The following is a 12,498-nucleotide window of genomic DNA, read 5'->3' as shown; positions in this document are numbered from 1 at the left end:
CTCCCACCCTTGCAGCTGACAGAAGTTGATTTTTACCTTTATATTTTCAATCCCTGTTGGCTGAGAAGTGAGAGGGGGCGTTGCCTAACCAGATCAGGGGTGTGGTTTAGTGGTACCTGGGGGCGGGGTTTTAAGTTTGTCTTTTGAGGGTGGACACATTGTGGCAGGGGGCGTGTCTGGCCTCCTTCCTGCAAGAGTGACGCCCCTCTGGCCACCTTACTGGCTCATTTGCATACTAAATAAACTGGAATTCCAAACCATTCCCTCTATGTGGTTTTGGTACAGTTACTGTGCACAGTTTTTTTCTAGACAAAACCAGGTTTGGAAAAGTTTGCTCTAAATGTACCTTTTGGTTTACACCAAATTTTATACCAATAATATGCCAGTAATTTAATTCTATGGGGCGTATTTGCCCCTTAAAGGGGTTATCCCATGATTATCATATAGTACATGACAATCTCTTTCTAAAAAAGCTAGAACCAGCCCTGTACCTCACATGGATCCAGAGATCTCCCCATTGATCCAAATGTTCCGGTAGATTGATTTCAAGCAGCCAGCTCAGGGGTGTGTCCTGTAACTGTCACTGCTTCTCACAGAAGATATGGCTAGGGGCAGTTGAAGCTTGGAACTGAGCATGTGCGTCCACCTCAGTAAAGACGAACAGCAGGTGGGCCTGTACAGATACATTTTATTAAATAACTCAGTGGTTTTACAAAATTTTTAATTACTTGCAATTGCGAAAGTATTCAGATTCAGGTGTTGATTGAATATATTGTACAATATTTTTATGGGACAAACCCTTTAAAGGCATAATCATGTCCATTACCAGAGAATAAAAGAGATGGTAAAGGCGGTAACAATGGGCACTGCAACCTACAGAAAGTGACTGCATGCTTGGAATAGATTTACAGATTAGAGTAAGTACGGTATATACATTTTTAATAGAATTCCATGAACTTTACGAGAGATAATAAATGAATAGCAAAAATCTCAAGCTTTTTACTGTACGCTGATGCGTCCGTCTTAGCTTTTCTCATACATATTAATTTGTGTCTATTTCTATACTTTTAGAAAAATGCCAAAACCCCCTCAATAATTCTAATTCTTTGAGTTTGCCCCTTAAATAGCAGAGCGTTGACAAAGGCATAAATGTGTCCATTACCAGAGAATCAAATGACTGACTATAAGGAGATGGCAAAGGCTATAACAATGGGCACCGCAACATTTTTTAAACATTAGCCAAATTAGTTTCAGGCCCATTGTGACAAGATGTGGTGGAAAAAAAAAGAAAAAAAGACACGACTTACAATATATACTATTTATATCTATACAAAAGTAAATGAGTGGAATCTTTCCAGCTTCGTTCTTTCAGTCACTTAGGTTGACTTTGTTGCACGAACACCAAAGAATGTCATTTATTGACTCCATTCTAGCATGTAATGTCAAATTCCATTTTAAGTGTGTGCTTAGTCTTACACAATAGAAGACAAGTCATGTGAAACTGGCCAAAGAATGGAGTCACAGGGCTTTCTCAGATTGGTGACCGCCATTTTGTGTTTGACCTATTCCCCTCTGCCAATGGGGTGTGCAATTTGCAATCCGCTGACCTGTTGCTTAGGCTGTAGTTTAACTGAAAGATCAAAGGGCAACGCGGGCATTTCAACCCTGCTGAGGTGGGCCTTTCCCAGGCTGTCACACTGTGAGGCAGCCAAAGGTTTTGTTCTGACAGGAATCTAGGCCCGGTCTGTGAGGCCTATGTCTTCTTTGTCTGGCCTGAGAAGTTTGAGGCCCAGGTTCAGAATCCAGTGTTCATCAAAATGATCAAAGGCCTTGAAGCCTCGGACATGAAATCTTTCTTTCCATTTCCTTTTTTCTTCAAGAATGAATTGTACAAGTACCAAAAGAATGCTGTTTTCCAAAGCTTTTATAGTAAGTGTGAGCTCTAACTTCAGAGTCCTTCAGTTGTACACATAAAAATGTAAGTGCATTTCCAATCTGGGCCCAGCTGCAGGACCTGCAACTATGAGAATTTCTTTAAAAAAAAAAAAAAAAAAGAGAAGCCTTTAAGGATTAAGGCCTTCAATCTTTGAAAGTGAGTTTCACGATTAAAAAAAAGAAAGAAAAAAAAGGAAAAAAAAATAGAATTATTTGTGTTCTTGTTCTACTGCTGAAGTGTATTGAGAAGCGGACAATAATGTCTTTAATATTAAAGTGATAATGAAAAAAACATTACAGTGGGAAAAGAGAAAATCTTTAAGACGGCCTTGTCCTTTGTGTAATCCCATAGGTTTCTTTATGTATATAGATTTTTTTCTGCCTTTATATTGTTTGAACTATTTCCTGTAGAGCTGCGGTATATAGATTCACAGCATACACATACATAGATTTTTCTTTCTCTCAAAACATATATAGAGCTGTGCTTTCAAACAAATTATAAAAATGTGTAAAAAAAGTCATTTACTCTTACTCACATATTAACCCTGTGTAGCAAGGAATGAACTCTCCCCCCCCCCCCCAGCATAAACTGCAGTGATTTGAGTGCTTTACACAGTTTAAAGGGATTAGCCCATGTCACTTTACCGCACTGAAAAAGTTAATACAAGCCACTTACTAATGTATTGTGATTGTCCATATTGTCCATACGACCACCCTGCAATCCAGCAGTGGTGGCCGTGCTTGCACACTATAGGAAAAAGCACTAGCCCATGTGTGGTCCCATGGTCCCGGCCACCAGAAAGGCCAGTGCTTTTTCCTATAGCGTGCAAGCACGACCACCCTGCAGGATTGCAGGATGGTCGTAACCATGGAAACAAGAAGTGTATAATACGATGGGAAAATTAATCCAGCCAGCAAAGGAGGCAATATGGACCAATCACAATACATTAGTAAGTGGCTTGTATTAACTTTCTCTACATGATAAATGCCACTTACTGAAGTGAGATAACCCCTTTAAGGACACACCGCTCGTCATTACGGTGGGGGAACGACTGACCCTGATGGCTTGTGCAGCAGGAGCTTGTACCTCTTTTCCTATACTTGTGCCCAGATGCCATGGCGCAGTGTGGTAAATACGCTCCACACTGAACACAGAAGGGAAAGGAAAGGGTATTAGGCCTGGAACCTAGGGAAAGGGAAATGGTCGCCACCTAGTGAGTCCCTACGCCGAGCCCTGACTGCTATCAGTATGAACAGACCTTGATGGTAGGAATGTTCATATGCAGGAACCTATGCTCTATCTAACCCTAACAGGGCCCTGCATATAGTGTCAGGACACGGATGGCCTATTCTTTTATCTGGGGAGACCCCCTCAGGCCTAATATCAGGAGGTAGGTGAAACCAACAAGCAACAAAGAAGATACACTTAACTTCCAGAAGTATGCGGACGAGCAGGAACTCAGAGAGAACCAACCCCAGGACTTCCACAAACAAGGAGCTATCAACCGCATAGCATGATGGCTGAGGCCAGACTAAATAGAGGAGAAGGAATGACCACTTAAGGTACACCTGAGACAAGAGGTGTGGTCATCCCCAGCAATAACACAGAAAGGTGAATCCAAAGAGGCTGTCAATCACGTGCAGCCAGTCTCCTCGATCTTCTAGTCCCTGTCACAAGCGGGACCATGACACCAGATCTATGTAAAAGTCTGCTGCATCGAATACACTTTCACTTCCTACTGTTGTTGGTTAAAGTTATTCCGATACTTTGTAGCATTTTGTAAAGATTAACTATTTATAGCTAAAGTCGAAAAGGAATGTAATTACAAGTATTAATTATGGATTGAATCGTGTATAATATAGGGGATAGACACCTGGGTCCTTAAGCGTCAAGTGCCTCTAGAGAATGCGGGGTTGTATGTATGTGGCTCTTTTGATCTTCTCTCCAGCCTCTTATCTTCGTTTTCTACAAGCTTGTCATAGCGTTAGGTACTGGGGGCCATTACTGTTTAGTATCCCACAACTTTCATGTGAATCTTAATATCGATACCATCTCCATCTTCGATACTTTTGGATATAAAGAAAGTATCTTGATATCCATTCAAATTGAAGCTCTACAAAGTTGCAGCAATTGTGCCTCTATTTCAGCAGACGGTACCGTTCTTTATGCGCGGGATCGCAGTGTCGCGACACACAATAGGTAGACCTCTCTCAAGAGTCCTCCTTTTTCTTCCTGTGATGATGATAATCAAAGCTATACTCCTTTTTTTCTGTATGAACATCACAATTGCATCTGTCTGGCACGTCCACCGAGGCATGAATTAATATTTTTCAATTGGTCTGTTGTCCGAGGGGAACTGGCTGGGAAGAGATTGACAGATGCAGCTTGAATCGTCTTGCCTCTTAGAAGTCAGCCCAATTTGTGCTTTGTTGCAGGTGCTAAAGAGATTGATATTGCTGCTACCCTGGAGCACTTGAGAGACCAGCGACCAGGAATGGTGCAGACAAAGGTACTGTCAATAACACTGGGGGGGGGGGATAAAAGTATATTAAAGATTCTTCAGTAATATTTTGTCTGTGTTAAAGGGAAAGCAGATTCTGACCTAGTTCTGCACACCTGACAAGCTGGGTTACTTTGCATATAGTACATTTCAAGTGAACAGGTCTTAAGATTTATCTGAGCTCCTTCTCTCTGTTTACTTTCATTCTCCGGGGGCCGAGGTAGAAATCCATACCAATTAATATGAAATAAGGGAAACAATAACCTTCTCGGAGCTAATCAGGCGCTCGGATCAAGGTCTAATATACAGGAATATACTCTCAGCTAGAGAGGAAATTAGAAAGTTCTATTTTTAATTCAGGGCATCTCGGCTCCCATCCTGTTTCATCTGCACACGCTATGCCATTCATAATGAAAAACCGCCACACCGTTGTCAGTTTCCCAACCTCAAGAAAGAGGTAATTAAATACACTTTTAGTGAACTAAGAATCAGATTTTCAACCTTTCATCCATTATGAATATTTTCTTGCACAAGGGAGAGAGAATATATAGTCCCGGAATGGCCCAGAAGCCATCAAGGTTTGAGGGGTTTCATGTGTCTGTCATTTTAGAGAGTTTTCCAAATAAAATGCATGTGAATAAAGGGGCTGCATACAATGAGGAGAATACAGAGCAAATCAACAAGAGAATATTCATTTCCATTTGGTTGGTTTCACGTATAGGTTTCTAGAGGCATTTTTCTGCACGGTTGTATTTTTAGCACCTAAGGTTTTGTTTTTGCATTAAAAATTCCAGCTCCAGATTTTAGCTGAAGGTCTATGGGAAATGTTCAAGCATGTTCATGTTACTGGCATTTTTGTTCATTAGGTGGAGTTTATTGTCTTTCTTGCTTATTTTAAAAATGAAGAAAACACCAGTGGTAAAACACACTGGGGAAGATATAAGAGTGGCCTTGCAAACGTCAGTCTGAGGCTGGGTTCAGACCTGAGCGTTTTACAGCGCGTTCAAACGCGCTGTAAAACGCTCAACACATGAAAACCAATGCTTCCCTATGGCCCTGGTTCTCACTTGAGCGTTTTACAGCGCGTTTGAACGCGCTGAAAAACGCCCTACGCTCAAAAAAGTTCTTGAGCTTCTTTGGGGCGTTTTGTCGCGCGTTTGCAGCCATAGGACACTGCTGTTAATCACACAAACGCGCGTAATACGCGTGTTGACTATGGACAAAAACGCGCGACACAAACGCGCGTTAAACGCGCATATCAAATATGCTCAGGTCTGAACCCAGCCTGAGGCTACATTCACACTACCGTTTTTTTTTTTCCGTTTTGCGGGCCGTTTTTTTTGCGTTCCATATACGGTCCGTATACGGAACCATTCATTTCAATGGTTCCGCAAAAAAAATGGAATGTACTCCGTATGCATTCCGTTTCTGTATTTCCGTTTTTCCGTTCCGTTGAAAGATGGAACATGTCCTATTATTGCCTGCAAATCACGCTCCATGGCTCTATTCAAGTCAATGGGTCCGCAAAAAAAAAAACGAATGCATACGGAAATACATCTATATGTCTTCCGTATCCGTTCCATTATTTGCGGAACCATCTATTGAAAATGTTATGCCCAGCCCAATTTTTTCTATGTAATTACTGTATACTGTATATGTCATATGGAAAAATGGAACGGAAAAACGGAACCGAAACAAAAAACGGAACAATGGATCCGTGAAAAACAGACCGCAAAACACTGAAATAGCCATACGGTAGTGATTTTGAGCCAAAACCAGGTGCGGCTCAAAACCCAGAACAGGAGCAGTTCTTTCCTTTTACCTTATGTCTCTGGAGGCTCCAATCCTGGTTTTGGCTCACAATCACTGATGGAAATCACTGACCAAACACTGACATGTGAATGAGGCTTAATGCAAATCCCTAGAGCTAGAGATGACTGCTGGGAGATTTCAGCTCTTTTGTCTGCAAAACTGTGAATTCTGTTCTGATTCTGGGGTACGGTACATGCTGTAATGTATTCACACATGTATTCAACGTGTAGTTATATATGTAAACTACAAAGTCATTTTCAAAGGTGAACACGTTATCATTGCCATAGCATGAAAGATTACAAGGTTAGCAAATGCATGGCTGTTAATCGGAAATTCTCTGATGATGATATGTTGTATACGTATAGAAACATGATGAGCAGGGATGACCTTAGATGGTAAAAATTAAAATTGAGCACCATTTTGGTACTGCTTGACACAACCACCCTGCAGCACCGAGGATAGGAATAGTTAGGGTACTTTCACACTAGTGGCAGGACGGATCTGACAGGCTGTTCACCCTGTCGTATCCGTCCTGCCGCTTTTTCGCCGTGCCGCCAGACTCCCGCTCTGTCCCTATTGACTATAATGGGGATGAGCTCCGGCGCAGCACGACAGTGCACGGTGAGAGGCCACTAGACTAAAAAGTCGGACATGCAGTACTTTTAGTCTGGCAGTCTCTCGCCGTGCACTGGCGTGCTGCGCCGGAGTTTCCTCCCCCCGTCCCTATTATAGTCAATGGGGACGGAGCAGCAGTCCGGCGGCACAGCGAAATAGCCTGTCGGAACCGTCCTGCCGTTAGTGTGAAAGTAGCCTAAAGGCATATTGCTCCCAATCACCTTTCCATTATCCTTGGGTTGATTCTTCACTCTTGTTTTTTACATTTTGTGCACCCAATAGAAAACTTGTGAATCTCTGCGCTGGTTCTGCTCCCAGATGCACACTTGCTTGGCTGTTCTCAGAACTCCACAGAAATGAATGGAGCATGCTGGGAGTCGTAGTTTCACAACAGCTGGAGTGCCGGAGGTTAATCATCAGTGATGGCCAGTTCGCCGTGTTCGCCCACGAACACATGCGAGCTGCCGTCTTAACTCACAAGTCCGGCGATGCACAGGTAAGCCCTTACCTGTGCCTCCGCCGCGAGCCGGTCTGAAACAAATGCGGTCACCGGGAGCAGGCAGTTCCGAGAACAGCCGCCGGGGGCCTTCATCGGGCTGTTCTCGGAACTGCCTGCTCCCGGTGACCGCATTTGTTTCAGACCGGCTCGCGGCGCAGGCACAGGTAAGGGCGAACACGGCGAACTGGTCATCACTGTTAACCATCGCTGCCCTATAGGGTTGATATACCCTGAATGATAACAGTCACCTGCAGGATACACTTCTAATACCCCTGCCACATTTAAATTTGTTGGATTTCATGATTTTGCCCCCGTGCAGACACAAATGATTAAAGTGAACAGTAAACATGAAATGACAGCCTGTTTAATGATGTGACCCAAATACAATTTTTGACCTTTCGTTAATGATTTGTAAAAAAAAATGTTCTTTTTCTTTATAATGAATTTTTCTTGTTAATTAACAATAAAAAAAGAAAGATGTGAAAAGAAGACAAAATAAAAGCCAATTAACTGTAGATATTCTGTAAACAAGCCGCGTGTGTCCGTCATGTCGTGGGCTACGTGCTAATCACATTTCCATTCTGTTTCCAGACAGTTACACTGCCCATATCTCTCATGGAAATGCCTGGTAAATTATAAGTATCTGATTACTTACCAGGGCCGCGTGTTCTCAGGAGAATTAGACTTGATGGATTTAAACAAACCGCACTATTTGCCAGCAGAATACAAATAAGAAATTGTAGACTTTTTGATTATTTTAAGTCTTAGGATTAAAAATAAGGATAGAAATGCCAATTAGAAAAGTCCCCAGGCAAACAGCCACCCAAATTACTACAGCAATAACGTAATCTTCACAGCCAGCATAAAATATTGTTATTATTTTCAAGGATTGCAAAGGATTCCCATTGCAATATTTGTCCTCCAAAAACAAAAAAAAGCATAAAAAATGCTTACTGTGAATTCTACGTGCAAGTACAGTTATCCATGGTGTTCCATGGTAAACCACCAGGCTTTCTACCCTTCTTGTCTCCATCTCTTACGGATAGTGGCTTCTTATAGGACAACATTACCTTCCTCAAAGAACACATTTATCATCCTGAAAACATCCACATGTCCACCATTAGCTTTCTGCAAATGTGGTTAAAGGGGTTGTCGAAGATTTTTTAACTGATGATCTATCCTCTGGATAGGTCATCAGTATCTGATCGGTGGGGGTCCGACACCTGGGACCTCCTCCAGTCAGCTGTTTGAGAAGGCACCGATGCTTTCAGTAGTGCCGTGACCTTCTCTCAGCTCACCAAGCACATTGCCATACGTGGCATACCGGCAGTGTTTGGTATCGCAGCTCAGCTCCGTTCACTTCTATGGGGCTGAGCTGCACCTAGGCCATGTGACCGATGAATGTGACATCACATGGCCTAGGAAAAGCCACGAGAAGGCTGCGACGCTACTGTGAGTGCTGGTGCCTTCTCACATAGCTGATCAGCAGGGGTCCTAGGTTTTGGACCCCCACCAATCGGACACTGATGACCTATCCTGAGGACAGGTCATCAGTTAAAAAATCTCGGATAACCTCTTTAAAGACTACAGTTTCTCAAAACCCTGGACAGTCTGCAGATCACATCACAATCACTGGATGTCTGAGCAAAGACACATACTGTATAGCATAAACAACTCCCAACAGACTATAGCGAAATCATGTGTTTTTCCTAAGCTGCTCTTATCATACCAAACAAGGTGACTAGAAAATGGCGAATTGTATGTTTTTCTAATTTTTCTAATAGTTTTTCTAATTTTAATAATACCAAATGCAGCATGTGAACAGGTGTGGTGCAGTTTCGGCAGAAAGCAGCCATGTTTTTCTAATCCTGGACAACCTCTTTAACAGACACATGCTTGCTCCTCACAGTCTAATACAGCATGTGAAGAATGGAGAAAAAAATTGACTGGGAATTGCCTGCCCAGATATAAAGCTGGGTACTCATGTTGGCCAAACTGATTGTTTTATAGCAGGATTGTCCAACTCCCTAAAATGAATGAGGTCGGCCCAACCATGCCCCTTAAAGGGAAAAATAAGAATTTGACATGTCGGATTTCACTTTGTTTGCCCTTTAAAGTAGAAAAGAAGGATGCAACATGTCGGATTTCACTTTGTTTGCCTCTTGAAGAGGAAAGAAGGATCCAACATGTCAGATTTCACTTTGCCCCTTGAAGGGGAAAAGAAGGAACCAAAATGTCAGATTTCACGTTGTTTGCCCCTTGAAGGGGAAAAGAAGGAACTGAAATGTTGGATTTCACTTTGGTCCATGGAAGAGGAGGAGAGAGGAGATAGGCTGATAGCCATCTTTACAATGACAGCAAAACAAATCTAATGTGTTTCTGAACATATAGTTAAAGGAGACTATAGAATGAGCGATTCTCGCACTTTTATCCTGAATGCAAATCATGTGCAGATCTGTGCGCTTCTGTAGAGAATGTATTGTCTTCTGCATAATGAATGGCGTCTTGGCAATCATCTTGAGTCCTGCAATATCTTGTTCTTGATTGAAGAACATATTGTGATGATTATGATTCCCTTTCTGGCTCTAGTGAAACGACAACTGCTTAAAAGCCAAAGAGAAACAATGTTGCTGCGGCCCATTTTACTGATTTTATTATTTTCTTTTTCTTCCAGGAGCAATTTGAGTTCGCGCTGACATCCGTGGCAGAGGAAGTGAACGCAATACTAAAGGCCCTTCCACAATAAGTGTTTGAAATATCTGAAGAAATCCCGAGGGAGCCTTCCCTCAACCCCCTTTCTCCTATCAATCTCTTTAAACGTTGTTGGAAATTGTGACCTGGTGTGTGTCATGTATAGTAACCGCACAGAGACAGGCGTCCGCAGTGTTGTCCCCTGCTGGGAGAGCCGTTTGCTCACAGCAGCCCAATGATAGTATATAGGGAAACACAACTGGTCAGAAAATTGCTTGTCTTTTCTTTTCGCTTGAGAATAATAAAATGTCCTTTTTTTCTTTGTTTCTTGCTTGAACATCACCATTGTTATTGTTTATTGTCTTTTATTAAATCCTTCCTTTACTTTTGCCCATACCTCATACTGGTAGAATAAGAGTGATTTGCTAGTAATTCATTGCAAGCTATCACAAATCCAGTTCCATTGTTGCCTATACCAGATGTCTTCAACCTATGGTTCTCCAGCTGTTGGGAAACTACAACTCCCTTCATGCCCTGACAACCATGAGTTGCAGTGAGCTGTAGTTTCCTAACCACCATAGAGCTATGGGTCGGAGACCACCGGCCTCTACCATTCTTTCACATAAGCTTCATTGATCAATAGGACCATTATGCTCGTTCCTGCACAATCATGTGGTATGTAGCAATTCTCAAATGTATCAATCGACTCCAAAATTACTGCAGTTTATCAGTTATTAAATTGCATGAGTCCAACAGAAAAGGGATAAAAAAGAGAAAATCTTTCACGAGCAGACATACAGCTTTACACAATGATGAAGAAGAATGCTTAACGGTGTCTTTTCATCATAAAATTCACAGGCATGTCTTTTAGGGCTAGCGGAATGTAGTGATATCGCTTAGAGATCTGTTGCTTTATTCTGGAAAAAAAAAGTACTGTATATGCAAATGAGCTTTTAAGTGCACAGAGGGTGGGCCCATGTCTCTCTGTGCACCCTTGCTCCCCCTGCCATCTCTGCCAGCCCTTAACTCTTCTTCTTGATTGACGGGGCCAGGTTCCTGCATAGTCATCTCGGACCTATCAATCAAGAAGTAGGATGGGCTGGCAGAGGAAACAGGAAGAGCGAAGGTGCACAGAGTGGCTTGGGCCCGCCCTTGGTGCACTTAACTTAACCTTTTTCTCCAGAATAAAGCAACATATCGCTAAATGAAAGGTATCATTACATTTAGCTGATCTAGCCCTACAAGACATTGTGCCTGGTTTAACAATGAATTTCCTGGTGACAGGCTCCTTTTAAGAGTAGTTACAGAATGTGATACTCAAGTCAGGCCAACAGCTCAACTAGCTCCGAAGATGACACCAGATTTGCTAAGCTAAAATTATGACTGAAGCAATCTCTATCCTTCCCTCGTCCTCCTCACAGTGCTTCAAATAGCAGAGACAATGAGGCAGATATATAAAGCTGGTTGCTATGGAGCAGTCCCCATAGCAACCAATCAAGACTAAACTCTCATTATTCAGAGACGGTTTTGATAATCAAAGCATCCTGATTGGTTGATACTTTGGTTGACAGCCCAAATAGGTACCAAATAATTTAAAACATTAATCCACCTCGGTATATGATCGAATTTAAATAAATGTATAGTAAAAAAAAAACTGCTTTACATAAAAATTTTGTGCATCATTAATATTGGCTGGACTTGCCCTTTAAAGGAGTTATTCCATGATTAAATTTAAAAATGAAAATGATACATCATATAGGACATGACAACTTCTCTCTAACAAAGCTAGGACCAGCCCTGCACCGCACATGGATCCAGAGATCTCCCCATTCACTGATCCAATTGTTCTGCTAGATTATCTTCAGCCTAACAGCTCAGGGGGTGTGTCCTTTCTGCTGCAGCTCTCTCCCTGTAACTGTCACAGCTTCTAACAGAACATATGGCTGGCGACAGATGAAGACTAAGGGTCCATTCACACGTCCGTAGAGCATTGCGGATCCGCAATACACCCGGCCAGCACCCCCATATAACTGCCTATTCTTGTCCGCAATTCCGGAGCCGCAGACCAGAAGATCGGGGGTGCGCTCCGGAGATGCGGATGAGGAGAGCACATAGTGTGCTCTCTGCATCCATTCTGTCCCCATAGAGAATGAATGGGTCCGCACCCGTTCCGGAACGGATGCGGACCCATTCTACGGTGTGAATGGACTCTTAAACTGAGCATGTTCAAGGTAGATAAAAAAAGATAAGGAAAATAACCAACAGTAGGTGGCGCTATACAGCTACATTTTATTGAATAGCTTACTGGCTATACTACATTTTTAATTACATGCAATTACAAAAGTAATAACAAAGGTAAAAATGTAGAATATGCTTCATGGTACAACCCCTTTATGTTATTTTATAAGCCAATTGTTACTTTTATTTAACAGTATACATAAAAGG

General features: G+C 42.2%; 1 protein-coding gene across 1 annotated transcript in view; it reads left to right on the top strand.

The window, feature by feature from the left end:
• Positions 1-11,876, top strand: part of PTPRN2 (protein tyrosine phosphatase receptor type N2) — a 1,243,324-nt gene extending 1,231,448 nt beyond the window's left edge. Inside the window, exons 22-23 of the mRNA XM_040434195.1 lie at positions 4,372-4,445; positions 10,037-11,876. Coding sequence (XP_040290129.1) covers positions 4,372-4,445; positions 10,037-10,108 — 146 coding nt within the window. The 3' untranslated portion in view covers positions 10,109-11,876. The remainder of the gene's footprint in view (positions 1-4,371; positions 4,446-10,036) is intronic.
• Positions 11,877-12,498: the final 622 nt, after the last annotated feature.

This window comes from Bufo bufo, chromosome 5 (assembly GCF_905171765.1).
Source record: "Bufo bufo chromosome 5, aBufBuf1.1, whole genome shotgun sequence".
Classification (NCBI taxonomy): domain Eukaryota; kingdom Metazoa; phylum Chordata; class Amphibia; order Anura; family Bufonidae; genus Bufo; species Bufo bufo.
Note: the sequence above shows the minus strand (reverse complement) of the source record. Positions and strands in the feature narration are given on the sequence as shown.